Source organism: Phocoena phocoena, chromosome 7 (genome assembly GCF_963924675.1).
Source record: "Phocoena phocoena chromosome 7, mPhoPho1.1, whole genome shotgun sequence".
Classification (NCBI taxonomy): domain Eukaryota; kingdom Metazoa; phylum Chordata; class Mammalia; order Artiodactyla; family Phocoenidae; genus Phocoena; species Phocoena phocoena.
In genome coordinates, this window is record NC_089225.1 from 113,378,896 (window position 1) to 113,404,313 (window position 25,418).

At 59.9% G+C, this 25,418-nt stretch overlaps 1 protein-coding gene across 1 annotated transcript in view; it reads right to left on the reverse strand.

Moving 5' to 3' along the window:
- Positions 1 to 25,418, reverse strand: part of HDAC4 (histone deacetylase 4) — a 159,050-nt gene that overhangs the window by 19,229 nt on the left and 114,403 nt on the right. Inside the window, exons 15-22 of the mRNA XM_065880195.1 lie at positions 23,899 to 24,032; positions 21,142 to 21,247; positions 13,747 to 13,793; positions 9,829 to 9,936; positions 7,696 to 7,751; positions 6,010 to 6,097; positions 4,224 to 4,343; positions 3,402 to 3,499 (exon numbers count right to left, since the gene is read on the reverse strand). Coding sequence (XP_065736267.1) covers positions 3,402 to 3,499; positions 4,224 to 4,343; positions 6,010 to 6,097; positions 7,696 to 7,751; positions 9,829 to 9,936; positions 13,747 to 13,793; positions 21,142 to 21,247; positions 23,899 to 24,032 — 757 coding nt within the window. The remainder of the gene's footprint in view (positions 1 to 3,401; positions 3,500 to 4,223; positions 4,344 to 6,009; positions 6,098 to 7,695; positions 7,752 to 9,828; positions 9,937 to 13,746; positions 13,794 to 21,141; positions 21,248 to 23,898; positions 24,033 to 25,418) is intronic.

Here is a 25,418-nt window from a genome sequence, read left to right on the forward strand (position 1 = left end):
ACCGAGCTGCTGCAAGACTGCTGGTGACCGTGCAGGCCAGGCCCTCGAAGGCTCCAGAACCGTCAGGGTCAGACAGGCGGGTTCCACCGTCAGGCCTGCTCCTGCAGGCACGTCACCCTCCCCGACACCCCATGCCGGCTCTTCCTCCGGGGCCTGGCCAGGAAGCTCCCTGACCTGCGGGCAGGTGTGAGCCCCACTCCATCATCACATGCTCGCCTCACCTGCTCGGGGCCCTGCCACCCACGAGGACGGTACCACGTGTGCCCCCTTTTATGCAGGTACAGTGACGGCTTGCTGAACACGGGATTGCGAAACTCTGAGTTTTTAGCTAATATTTTTTTGCTTCTAAAATCACTGCAGAATGTCCTCAGACAAACTCTCTACATAGGAAAAGACGTGGATGCCCTTAAAGAGATATAGAATTGCCTCTAGCAGTTTTCGAGTCAATATCTTCATAGCAGTGAGCGCTGGGCCCTCGGGGGCCCTTCCTCACGAAGGAAGATGAAGGTCAAAGGACCTTTCTGGAACAGATATGCCATCGTGAATGCAGCCAGTGCCACCAAACTGTACACTTGCACGTGGTTCAAACAATATGTTTTTTATATATTTTAGCACAACAGAAAAAAAAATGTGAAAAAAACCCAAAACATACCTTATGGAAGAAACAAAAGAGCCTCGACCTTCGTGCCAGGCTGGAAAGGTCAGGGTAGGTGAAAGGAACCTGCCCCGCTGCTCAGTTTAAAGGCAACTCTCACTCACTAAGAGATTAAAGCTTCCACTCTCGAATATCCAGCTTCACCGCCATCTCTGATAACCTTTATGATATCGCATTTAAACCCAATCTATGACCTAAGAGCACGAACAATCCCAGCTCCATCTCTGCACTGCCGGGCGGCAGGTAAGTGAGGGGTTAAGAAAAGGGCATCATTATCTCCTGGCCCGGAGGCCTCAGCCCTGCTCAGCAAACTTCAAAGCCGCTGGCCTGGCTGGTTTGAATTAAGGTTCCCTTTTCTCCTACAAGTCTCCAAGCCCAGGAGAAAGTGCCGCTGCCTCTGGATTTCATTAGGGGCAATTTTCTTATCTCTTCTTCATCTCGGGCTTGATCTCCTGAAATGCAACGAGGCAGGCGTGGGTCTGAGCACTCGAAAGCATGAAGGCACGCATGGCCTGGGCCCCCAGGGAGCGGGGCAGAAGGAGGGAAAACGGATCCTGACCCTCCTTCCCCCATCCGATCGATGCCCAGGGAACCATAAATTGTAAACTTCAAAGTGCTACTTTACATTAAAATCAATAAAAAAAAATCCTGAAACAATTTTCCTTTTCAAAGAGGCTATCTGAGCTTCACAAAGTTCATTTGCTAGGGTGTCATCGTGTACATGCTTGGCAGAAGACTACGATGGAATGTCAACAGAGACTCAGAGCGAAAGGTCCATCTCAAAGCTGGCGGGGTGGCGGGGTGCGGGGACCTCGAGGACCCGCCTCGCCTGCCCGCTGGGCCGGGCGCACACTGAGACAGACCCTGGGGGCCGATCCGGTCGGAACCTGGCCTGAAGGAAGAGAGAACCACCGTTCTTATCGCTTTAATCCACAGTTTAAAGAAAGCCCCTCCTTCTCTGCCTTCACCAGAATTCAGCGACACTGGGTCCCCCGAGGCCCCAGAGTTCACTCGGGCTCTATCTATGCCTCTTACACGGAGTCCAGACCCTTTACCTCTAAGGAAGCCCCCTAAGAGGGCCGGTTCTCCTGGGGGAGGTGACAAAGTGCTGGTGGCCGGAGGGCATCTCAGGACAGGCAGTGACAACCCCGGCCAGTGATGGTGGGTTCAGATTTCCTGAAGCTGCTACTTAACTGTGTACACGAGCAGCTTGCAGATGTGGTGTCCGTTTGGGGGAGTCCTTCTCCCCTAAATGAGGGAGGGCAAATGTCAACATTACATTGCATCTGATCAAGAGGAAGAACAAACAAAAAATTAAACCCCTGAGATCAGAGGAAAAAGTGGTCCAGGTGATGACCGGGGCAGGCCTTCTCAGGAGGTGATGGACTCCTATTTGCACAGACCAGTTTCATCGTCGAGCCGTTATTTCTATGAACTAAGCGGTTGCGGAAGAGGCCTCGTGTCGGCCGAGCCACCCTTGGGGCCAGGCCTTTGCCTCACCAGACCCGGACACCCACCCGGAGGCCGGGGACCAGGACCCAGTTTCCAGATGAGGAAAGCAGATGCTGCGAGGGGTCACGTGACCCAGGACCTCTGCTGCCCCCCGCCCCCCAGCACGAGGCAGGGTCCTCGGCCAAACTTTTACGGGTGTGTCCTTTGCTGGAATCTCACCCGCCAGACACGACACACTTGTGCTTACACGCACACGTGCACACGCACCCCCCCCCCCCACACACAACACAGGCGCACATGTGTCCACACAGAGGCGTGTGCATCACACATACACACGCCACACACGCCTGCACGCAGGACAGGAAGAGCACGTAGTCAAAGCGAAAGGGAGAAAAGTCCTCTGGAAGCTTCATGGGATTCCGACGCCTGGTGCAGACACGGTGCTTTTAACAAAGACTGAAAGTCTGTCGGCTTCACCACCAGACAGAGCTCTCCTCCTCCCGAAGGCCCCTGGGACTCACCCTTGGGCAGGTGCTGACCCGCAGGCTACTTGCTCCTCCTCCAGCGGGAGAAGGAGACCTGTGCTCTGAGCACCCATTTCTGGCCACAGGAATCCCTTCAATCGGCCCAGATCAAAGCAGAAATCACATTTGCTGACAAAGGCAAACACTGTGCTTTACAACATCCCCAGCAGCCCGAGTCTACCGGCCCAGCGTAACGTGAAGGAACCGGGATGAATGGGGAGTCGTCTCTCGATTTTTATGTCAGTAAAGGAGGGATATTTATTTCTGTTTCCCATTATCTCACAAAAGGTTTTTTGGAAGAAAAATTAGGAGATTATGAGTCCATTCAGATTCGAGCACCCGCTTTTCATTAACCTAACACTTTCTGACACCTTGCCTCGGTCTCCATCACCTTCTTACTGTTAAGACGTGAGACAGATTCCTGTTTTTCATTTAATGCACCAAGACAGGAACACTGCAGACAGAAGGTGAGAAGACAGACTTGAAGATGCCACCTTTGGCTTAAAGAGCAAACTGGGAGAAGCCCCAGAGCCCGTTCCTCCGAAACACGGAGACAGGAAGGTTGGTCCCTGCAGGTGCGTGCTCGCGGCGCTGAGGGCCCTGCCCGGGGACCGTGTCGGGGGTGGGGCGGGGGGGCAGGGCTTGCTCACGAAGGAAGATGAAGGTCAAAGGAAAACAGTAAACCCCGCAAGAGCTGGAGCCACCGTCGCCGGGGAATTCCCGATTGTTCCCTAAATGCCCCACATGGGGCAGGGAGCCGGGACTCTTACCTGAAGGCCGCCAAGTACTCTGCGTCTCCCATGGGGGGGTCAAGGCCGCCGGTGAAAGCCATGTTGACGTTGAAGCCCACGCCGGGCCCCGTGCCCACCTGCATGGAGGAGAGAGATGGGTGTCACAGACCATGACCCCGGTGGCCCTGCCGGTGCGCCCCTAGCCCGCCCGGGTCCCCAGGGCCCCGACACACTGCCTTCTACGATAGAGCATTTTCAGAGGCAGGGCCCCCGTCCCCCTCCACGGGTGGAGCGTGTGGGGCTGCCCTGACCAGGGGAGGGGCCAGCAATGTGCGCCCACAGGGCCCTGCAAGCAAGGCTGTCCTTCCCAACTTCCTTCCCAGAAGGAGACCCAGAGGCAGACGATCCTTTTTCCTTGGGCGGGATTCCCCACTGTCGGGGCCCCCTTGTTCAGAGTGTGGGGCTCCGCTGGGGCATCAGGGTGTCCCACAGGATCCTGTCACTCCGGGGCCCACCGTGTGGCACCGGACAGGTGAGAGGACGGCCCCCGCCCAAGGGACAAGACGAAAGGCGTGGCTTGGAGATGCGCTGTGACTGCACACAGCAGCCTCTCCTGCAGGACAAGGGCACCCCACTCTCACCGGTTCATAAATCCTGCAGTCTGTCTGGATTAGAACCAGAATGCTCTCCTGTTTCCCATCTGTACTTGGACAAGATAAAGCCCACGTGGGCACACGCGATGGAATCGAGGCTGACGGCTGCCCCCCATCCCCGCTGGGAGCCCTTGCTCTGCGTTGCAGGTGTGGCCACACCTGTTCTCACGCCCCCTCCAAGGCCAGCACGGGATGGAGCCCCGCTCACCTCGTCAGGTGCCCCGCTGCCTGGGAAGAAGTTCCCATCGTCGTAGCGGTGCAGCGAGATGTACAGCACGCTGGGGTCACTGTAGAAGGCCTGCTGGGTCCCGTTCCCATGGTGCACGTCCTGGAAGGGCGGGGGGTGGTGGTCAGGGGTGGGGGCTGACTCAGCGCAGGTGCCCTCGGGCCCTGGCTGATGAGCCCCGTAGCTCTGGGCCCTTGGGGCCCTGGGAAGAGAAGGAAGAGGCCCCAGGTGGCGTCCTCCTCGCCCGCGTGGCACCCCATGGGGCAGGTTTGGCGGGTGTCTCAGCTTCCCCGGAGGCCGCGATTTTCCAGGCAAAGTCATTTGATTAATTTCTTGTCACAGCCTGGCGGGTGACGGCCGGGGAGGTCGCTGACCACGGCCGCTCACCTGCTCCGCACCAGACCCTGGGGTACACGGGAGACCATCCCCGGGGTGGAGTGATGGGGGTGCCAGGGCCCAAACAGGAACGACAAACTGCTTCTCCGAATCACAGTGACCACGTGTTGAAACGACACAAGCGGGGTGACCCACTGCATACAGCGTGCACACTTGAGGGCTGCACACGAGTCTGTGATTTTAAACCCCGGGGAACTGCTTAGAATCCTTACCCTATTTATGAGAGCTATCTGTGCTCATTATAGAAAAGTGGAAGGACAGCTGTAAGTGAGGAACCAGCTGGATCCCACTGAGGCCCACCGCCGCCGAGGGGCGCACACCAGGGCCTTGTGCGCTGTTCCACGTGACAGCGGAGACCTTACACGTGGTTCTGCGACAGCACCAGACGGATCACCCACTTTCCGCAGTGCTTCAGGCACGCCCACCTTCTCCAGCACTCAGCTGTCACACGTGCCCAGCATCTCTGACTGCTCCACAAGGGGCGCTAAGGGAAGGGCCCCCTGGGGCCAAGGCACCGGCTGTGTGAACACTGGGCTCCGCAGTCCATGCTGTACGGCCGTGGCACCCAAGGGCCCCTTGACCAGTGCCCGCCGCCCGGAGCTTGGGGGTGTCCTGGGCTGTGTTTTGGTGTTTCTTTTCCCAAAGGAGAAGGACTTCGCAGCATAAAAGATAATCCCACCCAATGTACCTGATCTTTTTAACTAAAAAAAATGATGAAATAAATCTTAAATACCAAAGAGAATGTTCCCCCTGCCCCCTCCATATACGGCTTAAAAAAGAAGAAAAAAGTGAACACCTAGAATCCCCATCTCCAGCATAAGACTCCGTATACCTATTTTTGGAGTTCAGTTATTCTATAGCGTTTTTCATAGAGTTTACCTTTGAGGCAGTGGGATTGTCAGATGCGGCCCCTCCCATGGGAAAATGGGAAGGAGGTTAAACCAGTGTAAATTGGCTCCCCTCTGCAGAAGCAGGGAGGGCCTTTACGCCGGGAGTGACAGTGATGCAAAGCTGCTGCGTTGGCTCGGGGAGGGCGGGCCACACCCTTGATCCCTGTCGAGGCCCAGGCTCGACCCCTTCCTGCACTCCCGCCTCCCAGCGAGGTTTTGCAAGGATTGACCTTCGGCTGCTGCCCTCCGGCTGCTGCCCTCAACCACGGGCCTATTTCTAGACACTTCAGGAGCCGGGTTATTGGCAGGATCGGCTGGTTGAAGCTGTCAAACAGACTCCTAACAGGTTTGGGCTTTTACTTTCTGCATCTTTGAGGTAGTTTCCAGAAAGGTAAGGCCCCCAAATCCCATGGCCAGTGGAGATGGAAAAGCTCGCCTCCGCCTCCCACTGTCCGCGGGGGAGACAAGCACGGGCCACTCACCCAGTCCACCACGAGGGTCTTGGTCACACTCAACCTCTGCTGGAGAAGCTTGGCTGCGACAGCCACGGAATTGAAGTAGCAGAACCCCCTGGCAGGTGAGGATCAGGAGAAATAGAGACAAATTCCGGGCTCTGATTAGTTTTTATTCAACGTGCGATAGAACATTCTAGAATCCCACGAGGGTCTAAGAAGGCGGTTTGGAAACGTTAACTGATGCTGATCATTGACACACACACACGGTCCCTGTGTGCAGGCCGCCAGCGCTCCCAGGGTGAGAGAGTCCATCTCACTTTATGCCCCCAGGACGTCTCCCAGAACACGCACTGACTGACCTGTAGAGGCACCGAGGCCCACAGGACACGGAAGTTACTCATTTGACTTTCTCACCGCGCGTCTTTCCAGTCTAAGATGTATAACAGTGATTCTAGAGAGCCTCTGAGAGAACGGGAAAGACGAGCTGAGAAAGTGGGTCAAGTAAAAATGAAAATCTCCTAAACCTGAATTTCCCTTTGCCTGAATCACCAAGGAAAATGAGAAGCCTGGGTGGGTCTGTTTTCGGGCCGTAGGCTGCCCGGCGGGAAGCCTCGCGTCCCAGCAGCCACCGCCTCTCTGGCCGCGCTGGCCCCAGGACCGAACTGTGCGGTCTCTAAGAGCCTCCACGGACGTGTCCCTCCATATTCCATCTCGGTCCATCTGCGCCCACCCTTCAGAATATCTGACAGCTCAGAGTCGAATTAGAAAGGTGACCTCAGTGAAATGCCACAAACAATCAGCGCCCGCCCCTCAGTCACGTGGACCGTTCCGGGCCAGGAGTGACTGCACGGTGGTGACGACAGCTCCCTTTACGGTGAAGGGTCCCTTCCTGAAGCCCAGCCCCGACGCCCTCACTGGGGATTCGAGGCGGCCGAGGGCTCCGCCGCCCGTCGGCTGAAAGCCAGGCTCCCGGTCCAGCACTGCCCCCGCGCTTCCTGCGTCTCCCCACAGCTCTGTCTGCACCATCCGTGCTTCACCAGACGACAAACCAGCGCTCCTTCCCCCAGCCACCGCCCGTCCCCTCGTCCTGACGACCCACAACACGGTGTCTGTCGTCTCGGGGCCCGAGGGCGAGCCCCAGACATCACGCTCGCTGAGGGTTTTCTGCGTCCACTCCGCGCACAACTGCCTGGGTCAAGTCCTGTGACTGCCCCCGGGCGGCTCCTCCTCGACCAGGATGGACCCTGAATCCGCACGTCAACCCCGCCACCTCGGCCAGCTTCTCACGTGCACAGTCAGGGGTGTCTACAACCCGAAACACAGGCCAGAGAGCTGACCCCTGTGGTCGTGACCTTGGGACTTCAGCCTCGCGGTGCCAAGCCGTGAGCAGGTCAGCTGGAAGGCCACACGTGAGCAGACCTGAGGCCTGACTCTTAAAGCTCTAGAACAAGGAAGCACCACGAGAACTCCTTCTGGGGCAGCTGAAGTTCCCTCTCCCAGGCCTGACAACAAGACTCGCTTCTGCACACATGGCCTCCCATTCTGCACACCTCCACACGCTGCCCCCTGCATCTCTTCACCGGGACCAACCCTAACCAACTAGAGCTGCACGTACAGTTACGCCCCGCTGGACTGGCCTCTCGGGGACCGTGCATGGGCAGGCGCGAGAATGCCACAAGTCCCCTGCCCGACAGTGACCGCGTGTGTACTTACATGGGCGTGCTCTCCTCCGCATGGTGTCCTGGGGGGCGGACCACGGCAAAGCCATTCTACGCGCGACACCAAAAAGGAGACATGGGGACAAAAGATTGGTTTCAGGTCAGTGAGAAAAGGCAGAGTGTGCGTGAGGACACGGTTTCCAGCTGCCTTGCGGGCGCACAGACGTAGGGCAGGATACAGGGCTGGCTGTGAGCACTTCAAAGACATCTAGGTCCCTTCTCTGAACGAGCCCTGCTGGTTATCACAAATTACTAAGATAAAAGGTGAGTCCATCCCCGATTTTCTATCTTTGACAGCCTGCTGGCAAGGCTGGGGGCTGCTCAGCTGGGGAAGCAGGGCAGGAGTGGAAGGGGCACCGTGGCCCCCCTCTGATCATAACCAGCATCCCCAGGAAGCAACTTGACGGGAACCCTGGACGCAGATGAAACGGAGAAGGCTCGGCCGCTGCACAGATGCCGTGCCCTAGTTTGGCCTTAACGTGAATCTCTCTGCTGTCAGTGTAGCTCAGTTCCCAGGGGACTGAGCTACGCAGAAAACAATCACTAACGCTTAGAAAGAAAATCTCAGAGGCTGGAGAGGAGCTTCAGCCCCCACCCCTGCTTAGGACCCCTGAGTCACTTATGCTTTAAAAGAACCATCTGCAAACCATCCTGCAGCCACCATAATAAAAATGGTTTAGACCGGCACCCCGGGTCTCACAAGCGCAGGAAGCTGTGCGATCGAGGTCTGTAACAGAGACCCATGGGTCGCGGACCACGCTGACCGGGCGTGGGAAGTGTACCCAGCCGGCTGCAGAGACCAGCTCGCGGGGGGACGGGGGGACACACTTAGTGGGAGCCCTGCCTTGGCACGCTTGGCGCTGCCAACTATCTCCCCTCTCCTGCACAGGACCCAGCGCTGCGGTTCTGCATGGCGACATGGGCCCCAGGGGTCCCGTGCCCTGGGGGCCTTTGCATAGCAACCCCAAGGCTCTGTGCCCTTCCCGCGGAGCTGAGAGCTGACCGGCGGCGGGCAGCGATGGCGGGTGGCCTTCGGGTACGGTAGCAGGAGGAGGCCCGGGCACACACGTTTGCAGGGAAAAGGAAGCTCCGTGTCAGTGCCCCAAAGCAGCAGTAAAACTTATCAATTTCATTAAACCTCGACGTCTTTTTAATACCCGTGCAAAGAGATGGGGAGGCGTGTAAATAACCCGCGGGGCCGTCACCTCAAAGAAAACGACAGACAGTGGCTGTTGTCAGGGGCGGGATTTGAGCTTTCCCGTGAAACCGAGAACTCTGGAAAACTTGTATTCGGCCCAGCTCTTCCCAGCACTGAGAAGACCTTCCTGATGAGATGGGTGGTGACATTCACGGTTTCAAAGATTGGTGATGCTTTGGACACCGTATAATAAAATGTGTCAAGATTTGGAAGACCAACGTGATCCAGTGAGCCCCTATTTCCAAACAACTATGCACTGTGCAAACGTCAGGATGAATGACTGGCTCCACGTGCGAGGCTGACGGAATTTCTTGTACAGGAGGACAAGCTCGCTGATGCTGTTCTAGGGTCCACACTGCAACTCATCTTCAAGAAGCTGTCACTTGTTGAATTTTGGCAAAGCATCAAAGAAGAATGCCCACGATTATCTGGAAAAGCTATTAAAATACTCCCCCTTCCCCAGTTCTGCATCTGTGCGAGGCCAGACTTTCTTTGTGTGCTTCAACTAAAACAACACGTCACCAGACACGGAAGCAGAAGCAGGTGTGAGTCCAGCTGAGCGACTAAGCTCTTCTTATTATATTTAAATTAATAAATAGTTTAAAAGCCTCAGTTTTAAACTCTAATGAGTGGTCAAGGCTGATGACACAACTCATAAAGACAGAAGCTCTTTGGGATTTTTCAGCCACTGTAAGGATGTAGCCTGGTCCCGAGATCGAATCACTACACGTGTTTTCACAAGCGTGGGAAAAGTCCCCTTGGGTTCAACAGTGGTGACAGAGCTGGGTCCGCCCGTACTCCCCATCACAGCCACCAGGTGCCTGTCCAGAGGGGGAGCGAAACGGGCGGGCTGTCCCTCCCTCCCTCCCTCCTCCTCTCCCCCCACCGGGCTGTGTCCTCCCAGGACCCCTCCCGCTGGTCCGCACTGACCTTCAGTTCCCCTGTGGCCACCTTGAAGACCAGCTCCACCACGCAGCCCACGGCCAGGCGGGCTGCCCCTGACGAGTGGACCTCGTTCCATATGGTGTCACTGTCTACCTGTGAAGACATCAGGCCCGCAGTAAGGCCGGCGTCCTTGGTCAGAGTCACCCCCCATCGCGGCCGGGTGGCCGTGCAGCCAGGGGCCCCTGTGCTCTGCCTCTAAAACCAGAGCCTGCCCTCTCTCCTTGACCAATTACAGAACGTACCCAGCTCACATTCGGGCTTTTTTTTTTTTTTTTTTTTGAAGACATGCCAAAAAATACTGAACAGAGAAAGAACAGTGAATGCACCAAAAATAGCATGCCTGCGTTTTTACCCCTTTCTGAGGTGTCACTTCTTTTCTCAATTGCTCCAAAATACTCCATGCCAGGAGTCACGAGGTCAAGGTTACCTAGTTCCCTGCTTTTTCTAACTGCAACTGCAGCTGAGTTACACTCACAATTAGCAAGAGCAAACGTGGCAAGTGTTAGAATTAGAGGTCCCTCGGAACGATGACTCTATTTCATGCTGAGCTGAAGGAGAAGCCCCGTGTGTTTGACAGGAGTCGTTAACAGGGACGGCACGTGGAAGGGTGAGGGGAGGAGAATCCAGGCTCGTGGACACACGCCAGGGGGCTCAGCCCAGGGGATGGCACACCTGCCCAGGTAGCTGTTCCCCTTCAAAGAGAAAAACCTGTGTGTGGCACAAACCTGTCAGGTAACTTGTTTGTGTGCTGGTTTATTTACTTACACATTAGATATATTTTTTAAACTCTAGCTAACGTGGGCAGGAAGGCAGACACAGACTTGACGAGTCGGTTCTGCGGAGGCTGAGTCTCCCGTGGGAGCCTGGGGGGCAGGGAGCAGGGGCCACGATAAAGCAGGAGCCCCTGGTTCCAGGTCAAGGGTGCTGCCATCCCCAGGGCAGGGCAGCTGGCGCCTCGCCCGCACACACCTGGGACTCGCGTGCCCTTCCCGTGGGTGCCTGAGCCTAGAGAGGGTTCTGGGAAGCTGTGAGGAATAAGCCCTTCCACCTGCAGCGGAGTCGGCCGGGCCTGGGTGAGACCCTCCTTCCCATGGCAACCTCTTCCAAGCGCTGAACGCTCGGGGCGCCGGACACGGAGGCTGAGCCGCAGGTGAGGGCCCGGCACCCCCTCTCCGGCCCAGCCAGGGTCAGCGCCCAGGCCCCTGCCCACCTGACAAAGGCCCTGATCGTTACGTGGCGCGGATGGATTTCTTTCCATGAAGTCTTGGGGCTTCATCTTCAAAGCGAGATCATGTAAAATACATTTACGAGCAGCTCGAGCTATTTCCTGAGGAGTGTTATTCCGTGAGGGCTCTTCTTTTCAATGACCAAACCTCTGTGTTCTTTAAATAGCTTCCAAATGTCAGCAGAACGCTCTGTACTTAGCGCACATTCAACGTTCAAAGACCGGCTTCTGCTCTAAATAGTACTGCACCGTTCTTCACTGAAGTAGCCACTCAGCTAGAATATCCTGGACCAGTTGCTGCAGCCGAAGAACCAATTCAATAAAACCAAAGCGAGAGCTGGCAGGAGGGTCCGACCGGTTGCCTGGGCCTCGCGAGAGGCCGTACCCCTGAGCACCGAAGCGGGTTTGGGCAAAACTAGGCAGATTACTCCTCCTCCAAATGCAATGATTTGGGTTTTTAGGCTAAGTAACCGGAGCCAGGTGGGGAAAGGGACTGACCCTCCGTGTGCTCTGAAGGATCTCTGTGCTCTGCTCTCCTCCCGCATGACCCCAGGGTCCACAAGGTCCTGTAACATCGTGTCCAGGGTGAGGGACAGACCCCCAGCCCCACTGCAGTGTCTCCAGAGAACCTGACGGCACTTTCCACTGCTGCGGGGTCTCAGTCCCCCAGCTTCTGGCCACCAGCTCCCCAGGGACCAATGTGGGATGGTCGGGTTGGAGCCCCGAGTTCCACAAGTACGAGGCGGCCCTGCTTGGGGCACCCCCAAATACAGAAGCAGGAAACAAGGGAAAGAGCCACGGGCTACACTCCACAATCCCTCCAGCAAAGACGGAGACCAGGTGAAGACGGGGGTGGGGAGACCCCTTACAGAGATTTCAAGTGGACGCTCGGGGTGGCCACTCTGGGTGGGCCACGGACCTTAGAAGCCATGGCACTCGGGGTCCCCAGGGCCTACCAGGGCAGGGCTGGGAGGGAAATGCAATAATCAGGAGGTGAGCAAAACAGAAGTTTCTCTTATTTGGCTTGGGAAAAAAAGGTAAAACCATTTAAAAGCTCCATTACAGAATCTAGATGTTAATTCAAGTAGCTTCGGGGGAAGCAACGCACCCTCTCCTTCCCTGCTTCACCAGCCGACCTGCACCCTCCCAGCCACACCTGGGCCCCTGGGGTCTCCTCTGCTTCCCTGACAACACCCCGGGGGGCTGGCCCCCAGCTCTGGAAGGAGATTCAGAGGCCCAAGAGGGCTGCAGCTGCACCAGCGACATGGCGAGTCCACGCTGAGCCAGGCGGGAGGGCTGGCACTGCGATTCTCTGCCCTCCTATCGGGGCAGTTATAGAAAACGACTGAAAGGGAACAATCCCTTGAGGCGCCCTATGGTTCGCACTTCCCACTAATTATTCTGATGGGCTCCTCTCTCGACCGGGTTCGACTTGGCGAGATTTTCCACGTCTCCGTGTTCCAGAGCATTTTTGTGTCTGGATGTGGAGGGGGGCGCTGGTAGCCTGCTGGGGGCTGGATCTGGACTTCACACCGGGGAGGGGCCACCTGGCTCAAGGCCCCAGGCCCAGTACCCATTGCGCTTTCATTTGCAAACTATAAATCCTGCCTCGCACAGCATGCCGCTGCAGGGCAGTGCAAAGCCAAAGCCTTTTCAAGTCTGGCCAAAAATTCGCCCCGCATTAAGAGACTGCAGCCTCTTTACAGTACAAAATGCAATAACTCTAGGAGGCCCTGGTGGTGGTATGAACAAACGCCGTTTATGCTCTTTCTGACGGGATAATTTTCAAAGCAGCGATTTTTGTAAAGACTCAGGAAGAAAACAATTTTGTTTCATTTCCATAACGGAATCCAGACCCCGAGCTTCACCCTGCGCTCTGTCGTTACGCTCACATTCGGCTGAAGCGAGCTTCCAGCCGAGACGCCTTTGTTGTCCACTAGGTCCTCCGGCCTCTCCGTGACCGAGACCGGCTGCAGCACTTCCCGGGCTGGGGAGCTCCACGGCTAGCAGACTGGCCAGGAGGGGGCTGGTCCTTGCCCTCACCCTCCCTCATCCAGAGGACAGCAGGGGGCGGGGGGACAGCCCCTCCTGATTGAAGGAGCAGCTCTGGCTGCGCTGAGGTAGGGGTGGGTGCCCAGATGGGTTCTGCGCCCCCATCCCGGGCAGGGAAAGCCCAAGTTAAATCAAGATGCTGGTTCTCCTGCGTGTCTACCTGCCCAGGTCTGCTCAAGAGCTCCATCTCCCGGAGACGCAGCTCTACCCACCTCACGTGGCCCAGAAACCTCATGGTCAGAGCTGCACTTGGGGCTTCGGGTTGGAGCTGGGATATGGGATCAACACACACCCCGTGAGGTGATGGATTCACGACCTGAGCCGGGACGAGTGGACTGTTGCTCGGTGGGTCAGACGAGACAGGCCCACACACCAGATCCCGTTTCCTAAAGCCAGCCGTGGTGCCAGACGACCTTCCCCGGAGGAAGGTGCCCCAGACCCGCCATCAAAACGCTCACAGGCTCACAGGGCCTTTGAAGCCACACGTGTGAGCGGTGGGGCAGCCCCGCCCAGCAGGCCCTGTTTATGGAAAACACCTGGCAACAATTACCTGCTCTGCGATTTCTGTGACCACCAGGACCCTGAGAACAAACAGGACATTATTTACACATTAAAGAAATACTTACCCCGACACCACCGCAGGGCAGCCTGACAAACACCGATGTTAGCGAGCCTGCAGGGAGAAGGAGAGCCGAGGTCAGGTGGGCAGGGTCAGCCGGCGCCCCAGCCTGCAGGGAGCACGGCCCGGTGGTGCCTCAACAGCGCTCTGACACTTGTGGAGGATGCACAATGCGTCCCACGTACGCAGGGGCAAACGGTCTTCAAAGGTACCACTGTATCACCGTGTGGCCGGTGGTGGGTCCTGGGCTGAGCGGGCCCAGCCCCTGCGGAGCCCTTGCATTCTCCATGGCAACAGCCCACTCCTCACGGGGTGGGGAGACCCCCACGGAGGCTTCTGCTTCCAGCCCGAGCTGTGCACCTGGCAGGGAACCACCCTGAGCTCCCTGCCCCCGACACTGGCTCTCAGCTCTGAGCTCTGGCCGCCCTCCCCAGCTGTAAGCAAGAGAAAGAGGCCTGGGGTTAAACCCCCGGGGTGAGCTCTTTAGACACGGAGGGGTCTTTGGGGATATAACAGCAGCCCTCTCCCCATGTACAAGTGTTCCAAGTTCACTGGGACGGTGCACAGCTAAGAAACCACACAGCCTTGAACCTGGCCTAGGAAGGCCTGCCCGGGGCCCACGCTGCAGACACAAGGCCCCCGTCCCACGAGGCTCAGGCCTGCCTCGGTGACAAGAACGGGAACTGTCTTCTTCCTCAGTGTGATCCGGGTGCTGGCTGATGACTAGCCTAAAACCTGCCTGTCATGCAGGACCAGAGGGCGGCGCAGCCACCCAGCCCCCCTCCCCAGGCTGGTGGAGTGTGAAGCCCAGGCTCCAGCTGGCCGACCCCCCTTCAGGAGCTGCCCCCATCCGGGAGGGACTCTCTGTGCAGCCGGGTGCTCCCTGCCCCGCCTCCACCTCGCTCCCACTGCGACCCCCAGGCCTTTCCTGGCAGGTTCCACAGCCCAGCTTGGGAGCCTGCTTTCTGGACCTGGCAGAGCTGGGCCCGGTGCTGGGAGGGCTCACTCCCAACATTGCCCTCTCCCCAGCCCGAGCACCAGCTCTGCTTGGGTGGCCATGAGCTGCTCCCGGGGCCCCAGGAAGAAAGCAGGCCTTGGGTCACAGGGTCCAGATGGCTCACCAGGGGAGCAGCCCTGGTGAGGTCTGTGCCCACCTCATACCGGCTCCTGGCCTGGACCACACACTGTGGACCCTCCCCGTCATGCCCCATCCCCTCCGAGATGCCCGGACGGTGGGTCCTGCCCCGGGCCTGCCCTGCCTGCGCCCACGGCTCTCCTTCAGGTCACACCCACCCCCGCCCCGGCCGCCTGCATCCCTGTCTTCTGACTGTGGTTCCCCTGCCGTGCCTTCTGACTTCAGTTAAACTGATTCTCGCGGAGCCACGCAGCCTCTGGCCCCATCCCCGTGAGGCTGGGGGCACGCCTGCCTTCTCCTCCTTGTGCCACGACTGCAGGGGAATCAGCGGGTGCGCAGGTGGGTGGAGGGGCCGGCGGGCAGGGAAGTGATGTCCAAGGAGAGCAGCCCTGGGAGGGGCTTGCCAGGCCTGCCCTGAGCCCCCCGTGGGAGGTCCTGGGGCCGGAGGGACAGGGTGGGCTGCAGTGCATGACGGGGGGCGGGGGAGAGGGGAGCTGGCACCACGCTGTCCTGCAACAGATTCACCCAATGGCCTGAATCAGGGAGGGTGGCACCAGCCCCCCGTGCCCCCATTGGCCCTGCCCTTGACACGCGGCAGTGGCTCTAGGTGACCACGGGCTGGGAATGGCTTCCAGATGGTTCTCGTAACACTAACTATTCCAGCACACAGGAACGTGATGCTAGGGACGTAAGAGCTTTCTCCCAAAGAATCCAAGCGCCCGTGTGTGTGCATCCATGTACATCCATCAGTGTGTGTGTAAATATGAGTGAGAGGGGCTCTGCTGAGACTGGATTCCTGTGTTTGAAATTACAGACTGATGCATTAAAACCATAAATCATCTGAATATTTTGATTTTGCTCATTATCTGGCCAGGAAAGACCACAATGATAAAAAAGGTAGAGGATACCCTGAATTTGGACACAAGCCTGTGCTCGGATGGACAGCAGGGCAACAGGGAAGCTGTCCTGGCCCAGAGCTCCGGAGCGGCCCAGCGGTGGCCTCTCTGCACAGCTGGTCTCCCCCGGGCCCCGGCCGCCTCGGCCGAGGCCCCAGTTGGTCAGCGAGTCCCTCCCCCACTGGCGTCCTGTGTTGCGGGGCCACCACTGCCTAGGCCAGGTCACAAAATGTTCAAGCCGAGACACGGGGTCTGACGCTTGAGGGGCACCCTTGCTCTCCCAGTCCTGGCAGGTTAGCTGACAGGCAGGCTGGGGTGCGGACGGGCGCGGGGAAGATGCTGGCTTTCTTCCGCCGCTCCTGCTGCTATGCTGTGAGCAGAGGGTCGCCTAGTAACCCTTCACCTGAGCTGGGAGAGGCACTCATGAGGTGCTCTGCAGCCCTGGGTCCGCACTCCTCAGCCCCCAGGCCAGGCTCCCTCCCCAGGTCGCTGCCATCAGAAGATGAACCCTGACTTCCAGGAACACCTACGGTGGTGAACAGGTAGCTCCTGCAGCCCGGCCAAGCTGTGTCACTGCCCCACACTCACTACACAGGCCTCTTTGCACAAGGCTTGGAAATTTGTGGATTCAATTAAAGAGAGGAAGGGAGATCACCCAGTAGTGTTTAAACACCACATCAGGGTACTGTTAACATCATCAACTCGTACCATGTCTGGAATAGTCAGACTGATATACTGACGTTAGAACAACCATCAGAAATGTAAATAGGTCTCAAGTGGTAGGAAGGTATCTGCTTGGGCATCCCCACGGCAACGTGAGTAGACTTCACAACACAAAACTCAGTAGGAGAGAAAAAGGGAACAGAACGGGTTATACCATTATGGTAAATGGAACACACACTCACAATATGTGTGTTTGTGACAACACACTTGGCTCATAAAAGAAACACTAAATACACTCCCATGGCTGCCTATGGGCGGAGCGGGGTCTGAGATGGTGGACGAACACTTCAACAAAGAAGCCACGAGCAGCAGAGGGGCTTCCAGGGACGGAGATGCTGGATGAACTGAGGGGGATCCCCCACGTGGTCACGGACACGGCTTGGCGGGAGGAAGGCGCCGGCTCCCGGCTCACCCACCGTTTACTCTTCCCCAAGGACTCCCGGCTCCGGCGTCTCTCTCATTTCCGATCACCCGTCTTAAGCCCAGTTTGGAACCAGACTGGAAGCCTCACCCGTCCTCCTGGCGGGGAACCCGAGCCTCCGTGCCTGCAGGGAGACCATCCTCCCGTCACCTGATCCCCTGCCCCATGGAGCAGCGCATGCCTAGGAGACGGGCTTGCAGAAGGACTCCTGGCGGGCTGACCAGGGGAGGGATATGGAGCGTGCGTGGACCCTGGGCCACACGGCGCGTTCAGGGGAGGCCGGCTGCTCTCAGGGCTGAGGCCCCCGGATGCTCCTGGAGACTGCTAAGGCGGGGGCTACCGGTCCTGGGACCCACGGGCAGCCCCTCCCGTGCGGGAGAACGGTCCAGGAGCCGGGCTCTGCGTTTCCTGGGGGATCCCGGGGCCCTGCCGGACGTGCCGGCCTGAAGACCCTGCACTTGGCCCACTCGGCCCCTCCCTCCAAGCCCGCTGATCTCCCCCATCCACACCGTCCTTGTCCTTGATGCCTCCTTTCCACAAAGCCCTGCCTGGGCCCAGGCCAGACCCCGTCCTCTGGGCCCGGCCGGCGCTCTGTCTCATTTCTGGACATTCTTGCTCCGATCCACACCCCTCCCTGTGCCTTGGGCTCAGCCTCTGGGCTCTCCCGGGTGTCACCTGTCCTCCGGAGCCCTGGGCCCCTTCCTGGGGGCAGCCGGCTTAGACCTCCCTGCCCTCCCGAGTCCATGACTCTGGGTGTGGGCCCTGGGCACTCCCAACAAGCCCTCTCAGTTCAGAGGACACAGATGCGTTTTGGGGGCACCAAGTGGAGGACGTTGTACACTCTGAAGAGTCTATTCCGTATCTGTGTCCAGTCTGCATCGTAGACACCCCTCGGCCGAGGGAGAGAAGAGAGTAGCGTGCCCCCTTCCACTGGGAATGGGGACCCCCTCCTCGGGCCAGTCGCCCCCATACACCTCCTGGTTTCCTGTGTGTTATCCTAAACCACGTGGCCGAGCTTTGGAAAACCAAACTGAGTATCAGGGACGAACCTCGCTGAGTGAGGACACAGGGCCCTTGGGGGGCAGCAGTTCCCGGGACAGGAGCCGTAGGGTCTACTTCCCTGGAGTCCACGTGTGTCTGCAGAGCAGGGCTCACAACAGCCAGGGCACCTGGCTGGGCCAGGGACCAGGCCCGGGACGTGGCCGTGGGGGGAGCAGCTCTGGAGGTCTTCCTCGGCCCACTGTGACCACACCCACTCCCGGGGGCGGGCGAAGTGAGCCCCCAGCTGACCCAGGCAGCAGAGCCCGCGTGAGGAACAGGGGCTGCACGGCCAAGACAAGAGGAGACCCTGGGCAGGCTACCGCAGGTCCGGCTCGGTGGACACTTTGGTGGAGACAGCCCAACAGGAGGCCTCTCAGCCACACTGGTCCTGGCTGTCCTGGGGGCTTCCACATGGGGAACAGGTGGCCTTCTGACCTGCCTTCACCATCCTCGGGGGGGCCTCTGTGACTGACATGGCTTCGGTGTTTTTGTCCCCCCCATCCTCGGGGGGCCCTCTGTGACTGACATGGCTTCGGTGTTTTTGTCGCCCCCAGTTCACATGTTGGAACCCTTACTCTCAACGTGATATTAGGGGGTGGGGCCTTCGGCAGGTGATTAAGCCATAAAGATGGAGCCCTCGTGAATGGGGTTAGTGCCTTTATAAAAGAGACCCGGGAGAGCTCCCTCACCCCTCCCATCATGAGGACCCAGCAAAAGGCACCAGCTGTGAACCGGCAAGAGGCCCTCACCCACCATGCTGGCACCCTGAGCTCGCATGTCCAGCCTCGGGGCAGGGAGCAAGCCTGGACGTGCCCTGATTCACCCTCATACTTGACCAAGTCTGGCTGGGTGAAAACTTCAGGCTGGAAAGAACCTTCCCCCAGAACGGGCCAGGCGCTGCACTGCTACCGAGGGGCCTGACGTCGTCCTGGTTCCTGGCAGACCTGGTCCCCTCCCTGGAACATCGCAGCACCCTTGCATCTCGTCCCTGCGCTCTGAGATTTCCCAGCGGTGCTCCCTGGCAGGGTTCTCGCGGCCGGCGGCTGGTCCTCCGGTCCTGGAACCTTCTCGTGATCACCCCAGATGCTTTCCTTTCCTTTCCGTGTCCTCCGGAAGCCCCTGCTCCCTGGGCCCTGAGTGCGAGGAACGCTCCTTGGATTTTCTTCTTGTCTCCTGTCTCCTGGTTTCCAGCTCTGGTCACCTTCCTGCTCCACTTTCCGGGACCTTGACTCACCGTTCCTTCCAGCCCCAGGACTCGATTTCCATGACCATGTTTCACTTGACTCTCTGTTCTGTTTCTTCCCTTCTCTATGGCCCTTGCTCACGTTCTGTGGATGTGGAATCGCCCTCTTTAAGGACTTTAATGCTGTTCTTGGCTCTCTCTGCAGCGCCCCCCTCCGGTCCCCGCACCCACCCAGGAGTCTGGTCTCCAAGCTACTGCTGAGCACCTTCCAAGGTGCCGATAATCCTTGGTCTTCTGTTCGTGGCCCAGAGTGAGGACGTAAAGCCGGCGGAAGGTGCGGGGACACGGCGGGGACACGGTGGGGACATGGTGGCCTTCTGAACCATCAGCACCACGTCAAGGACCTTAGGGGGCCATCTGCTGCGGGGCCCCTGATGACAGCTTCCTTTGGGCTAGTCAGTCCCTGAAGGAGGTCCCCATCTCTGCCCGGGGCTAAAGGTCAGCGTGCCGGGAGCCCAGCATGGGGCGGGGGGTGGTGGCCTCACCGTGCTCTGTGCCTGTGTCTGTCCCAGCCCAGGGACCCTGTGCCTTTCTGTCCAGGGCTGTGGGGTTGGCAGGGCGTCGGGACAGAGGCCTCTCAGGCCCCTGTGGCCCGGTCCCCTGTCTGAGCCCCGCCTGTCCTGCACCCCGGGGCCAGGGCCCCTGCGGTCACTGTCCCTGGGCTGTCCGAGTCAGCGGGCGGAGGTGGGGGTGTCCGTCCCCGTGCCGCTCTGCAGCCCACTGCCTGGCACCGGCCGTCCAGCCCCGGGTCTCCTGCTCCTTCCCTGCCTCCCAGGTGCGAGGGTTTCTGTCTTTTAAAAGCCCTGTTGCTACACACGACCCCCACTCCCCCCAGGCCAGAGCCCGAGTGTCTCCTCGCGGCCTCCGCCACCCCAGCTCCCCGCTCTAGGGGGGCTCAGCGCCTACCGGGAGCACAGCAGAGGAGAAGACGTGCTCCCCGGGCGCGTGAATGAGTGAAGGGGAGCATGAGTGCCCGGGGAGGGAGCACGGCCGCGCTGCAGGATCCCCAGGAGGGTCAAGCCGGTCCAGCGCAGGGCTGGGCACAGAGATGACCTTCGCAACACCTGGCACGGAAACCAGAGGAAACAGCGCACAGCCCACCCCTTCCCCCCGCCACATCTGGGACCCCAGCGGCTGTGATTCCTAGGCCCCTGCTGCCTGCTTTGGCTCGGCTCAGGGAGGAGCCCCAGGGGGCTTCTCTCCCCAGGGGGCAAAGGCAGGGATGGGGAAGGAAACCCACGGTTGGCGACTGCCCCAGTTCCAGGCAGGGGGAGGGAATTACCCAGCAGCGGTCCTGCCCGGAGGGGGGAGGGCGCCTGCGCCCGGGAGCCTGGGGGACCCTGCCCTTCTGTCAGACCCCCCCTGCCTTATGGGGAGACTCTCACCACCTCCCAAAGCAGAAGATGCCTGTTAGGAAGTTCCTTCCGTCAGGCCCAGATCCCGCCCCCTCATCTGGGGGGCTGCCTGCCAAAGCCGAAGCCCCTGGCCCCCGGGGAGGAGGGGCCAGGTGTGGGGCGGGGGGCTCGGGTTGCCACGGTGCCCCCCCCCGAGCCTCGAAGTACGTCCCCCACACCGACTCCAGGCCCAGTGCGGGGTGGCCGGGTGGCCTCCAGCAACCCAGCTCTACTGTTTAACATTCTGCAAAACCACTGGTTCTCAGCCCATTTTCTCCCCAAGACACCGGACACAAAGCAAGAAACCCACTGCCCACGTGAATGCCGAGCGTGGAAATCTCTCCTCCGGCCCCTCACCTGAGAGCCTGGCCCGGGCACCACGGAGAAGGGTCATCCCTGCCCCAGCTGCCCGCACAGAGCCTGGTGGGCGACACGCGCCTGTGCGGCGGGGGGCATGCAGGTGGGGCGGGGCCTCGGGCGAGGGCAGGGCTGCAAGCAGCCTCGGCGGTAAAGGGAAAGAAGGCCTTGAAATACCTAGGAGTTTCTTACTGTCCAGTTTCTGCCTGTTGAGAGGGTTCGTGCCGTAGAGCAGGGCGTGCGCCTCCGAGTGCACCGTCTGCAGCTCCTCCAGGGTGGCCTTGCGTCCGCGGATGCACTGCGGGGACAGGACAAGACAGGCTACTGCAGGGGCGGGGCTCGGCAGAGAACCGGCACCCAGGAGGAGATGAAATTCTATACGGGCACGAGCACAAAATTATTTGGTTATTGTGAAATCCAAAGCAAACATCACCTGATGCGACATTTGAAAAATATTTAAGAAATATTTTACAGGGTTTGCACTTTAATTAAAACTTAGGAAAACGTTTTAAAAAAAGATCATTCCAGCCTTCAACGCTTTAACCTTCACAGTCACACAACTGATTTGGCATCAAATTACTGCTTGGTTTTCCAACTGCCGGGGTCTGGTCTTAAAAGAGAGACGAGCTGCCTGGGGGTGGACCTGCTCTCAGGAAGCGGGGGCCAGACCCCAGCTCCTTGGGCATCTCCGAGCCTTCCCGCGAGCCTGAGACGGCCCGCAGTCGTCTGACACCCCGATCTGCGTGTCCGTACGCATTTTTCTTCGGTTTGGAAATTCCTCAAATCTGGACGCCTCAGCTATTTTCAGATGTTCTCCAGAAATTATCTTGAGCTGAGCTACATTTACTTAACCTTTGAGAAGGAGGCTGGTTTGTGAAGCGGAATTCCAGTTGACACTTCTTTATACTTTCCGAGGGCCAGAGCGACACAGGAAGAGCCAACAGGACCCTGGGGGCCCAGGGGGAGCCCGTGGGCTCGCCGGGCTGGATGCACCCCCGTGCAGGGGCAGGCCAGGAGCTGTGCTCCCCCCGGGGACCTCCAGGGAGGCCCCAGAACCGCTCCTAACGGTCCACAGGCCTCCCAGCGACGCCTGCCGACGCAGGAGCACAGGGCAGGGGAACCGGAGGCCGGCTGTGACCGAGGCTTTGCCGGCCTGGTCTCCTCCTCGTGGAGGGGCCACGAGGCCGCAGAGAAGGTTGCCCACCCCGTGGAGTGAGGGGCGCTGGCCGGGAGGCCTGGGCACCGGGCGGTCGCCTGGTCCCTCTGCTTCTCCTCTGTCAGGGGCCCCTCCGACAACCTGTGTTCCCTCGGCCGAGGGAACATGTGTCACCCTCTGGACCTGCAGGTGCCCCGCATGGTGAGCGTCCCCGCACGTCGAGGGCACGCCTGGCCCTTCACCCCGGGTCTCCTCGGTACCCGGGGGCCCCTGCGGCCATCGGCGCCGGCCCTCAGTGCCAGGGGGCTGGACGAGCAGCTCGGTCTGCTCCCCTCGCCTCCGTCTCCTGCCTTGAAACTACCCTGGAGGCCCCGGGCCCGAGGGGACCCTCCTGGGGGCGAAGGAAGCGGCGCCTGGGAAGCGGGGTGGGGCGGTGGTCCTGCAGCGTAGGAGGAGGGTGCGTCCGCCAGGGCGATGCTGCCCCCCAGTGGTGCAGCCTCACGGGATCCGGGAGCAGGTGCCCAGGGCTCCAGCCCACAACCTCGGGGTCCCCCTCCTCTCCAGAGGGACTCCAGGACAGGATTCTGGACCCAGGCCCCATGCTTTCCCCTCCAAACACCATGTACCGCCATAAACTGGCAGAGGGATGGGGTCACGCAGGACAACTGACCTCAACTCCTAAATGCTGGCTTCTGGGGAAGGGGGGCTGGATGGGGGGCAGAGTGGGGTTCGGGCCACGCCCGCCCTCCAGACGGGCTGCTCCGGGCCTGGCCCAGGTGGCGCTGGGCTGTGAAGGACGGACACGGACGTTCTGCTCATCTACGGGGCTCTAGCTTTCCAGGGCCACCACGCCACCCTGCACCCCATCCCCGGCTTCACGGGGTTCCCAGTGTGTGGGGAGACAGCAGGCCCCCACTTGGTGGGCACGTGGGGGGCCGGCTGCCACTGTCCTAGAGGGCTCCTGGGAGGGGGTGCCACCTGCCCCGCTCCACGGAGGACGACGCTGTGGCGCCCACGGCCTGGAGCTCCCCCCACCCCCCTCCCCGTGCACCCACACAAACGGTCCTCTGTGTCCTCTCACCCCAGAGCTCAAGACCCTCCTGATGGCCGCATGCCAGGAAATGTCTCTCCCCCATCGGAAGGATGGAGGAGACTCAACGGTCCTTCCGCAGAGCCTTCCTGTCCTCATGGGCCTGGGGCCACCGCAACGGTGGGTGGGCAACGTGAGTCCCAGGCCCCGACGGGCCGGAACAGAGGCAGCTCAGCCCACCTTGTCGGCAGGCAGCATGGTCCCCTTGCCAGGCGGCTGGGACAGACGTGAGGGCCCGCCGCTCAGAGGGGTAGAGGCAGAGGCAGTGCTGTGCTTGGGAACCAACGCCAAGCAGACCAGACCGGCCCGCGCACCCTCCCTGCCTCGGGGGCCAGAGGCTCCCCACACCCAGAGGCTCCCCACACCTCTCAGAAAAATTCAAGTAAGAGAACTTCCAAGGGAAAGCCAACAGGATGACGGATCCCCCGGACCCCGCCCTTGCGGCAGAGGCCCTGGGACGGCCCGGCCGGCCCGGCCGTGTGACCCGGGTGCTGACGGGGAGCCTGGCTAGGGGCTGGCTTCCCAGAGAACAGGAGCGTGCGACAGGAGGTGCAGGACAGGAGAGCTCGGCATTCCTCCGGAAGCCAGGCCCGTGCGCCCGCCTGCAGGGCCCGTGTCCTCCCCCAGGCCCTCCCCCGCTCAAGCCCTGGCTCACTCGGCCGGCATGGGCTGCCCTCCTTGCTGCCCGCAGGGCTGGCCTTACCTCACATCTGCCTCGAAGGCCGGTCTCCTGCAGCCGGGACCAGATGCTCTGGATGCGCCCGGCGTGCTCTGGGTGGCTGTTGGTGTTCCCACAGGTGCACTGGTGCTTCAGCATCAGCGTGTCGTACACGAGGCCTGGGGCAGAGGTGGAGGCGGCCGCCATCAGATGAGCCCTCGGGTTCCTGGGCAGCTGCCCCCGCCCACCGCCCGCTCACGGCACTCGCCCAACGGTCAGAGTCCCCGCCACCCAGGGTGTGGAGGGAGCTGAGCGGCCTGCGGTGCGGGGGGCAGGCGGGGCAGGAAGAACCGAGAAGGCAGGCGGCCCGCCCCCAGGTCTCTCGGCTGTGAGCCCTGTGGCACTCACGTCCAGGGGACTGCGCTGACCCAGAAACAAGTGAGATTTTGGTCCAAAACTCGAGTCTGTCTGTCAGGGGACTTCTCTCTCGAGCGGTTCAACCTTGTGGACTGAGATCCGTCCAAGGTTCTTGGGGCCCAGAGGCTCAGTTCTGCCCTCAGAACTTTGCAGAGCAGCTGGACAGGCGCGTGGAGCTCACATACGCGCTCGCACACACACACGGACGCAAGCGCATTTAAAATCACCCTAGAAATGGACGTAAATGGAGGAGTCCAGGAACTCACACTCACTCCCCAGCTCTGCACTCTCCACTTGGGACAGTGCCGGAAGCTGTTCAAGCCTGAGGGTGCCCAGCACAAAGCCGGCCCAGCGGCGGGGTCCCCCTCAGGAGGGAAGTGCGGTAGCCTCACCGGCCTGGGCTCCACCGCAGGGAAGCGGTGGCCCTTCCAGCTGATCAAAGTGACTGATGTCACTTGGCAGCTGCGTGGAAGGTGGTGGAACCTTCATGTCTGGAGAAAGGGGAGGGGGGCGGGGGCGGGGGGGTGGGTCAGCCCCTGGTGACATCTGCCAGGAGGCAGCCCTGTTGTCCCCGACACAGCACAGTCACACATCTGGCCTCCCAGGGTTGGGACAGTGGGAAGGTGGCTGGGTGAGTGGACGCCCTGGCAGCCACCGGCACCTGTCACTAACACCTGCTTGTTCAGGTGGAGAAGGGAGGGAGCGCCAGGCAAAGAGCAGGGGCCGTGGAGTCAGAGGTCCATGGCCGCTCCTTCTCCATGTCTGATGCTGCCAAGTGGAGGCATTAGCACCAGCCTCCGGGGGAACGAGCTTCAAGGTGAGCCTGTTTCTACAGGTCCAGCTGGACACGGCAGTGCCCGAGCCTCCCCGCTCAGTCTCTTAGAAGTTGAGCTAATGGGAGTCAGTCCCCTTGCATTGGAGGGATTCTGGGTCCACCAGCAAAACTGAGCGGTGGGGCGGGGGAGAGTGGGGTTGGACTTCTGGTAAAAAAGCAGTAGGACAGGGGCAGGTTTACAGTCAGTGCGCTAACGAGGGTGTGCCTGGTAGCGCGTAACAGATGCACACACACGGCTATGTGGACGGCACAGACGTATGTATGTGCACAGCCCAGGGGCCCATCAGTGCCACGACACGGCCACCCGCCCCTC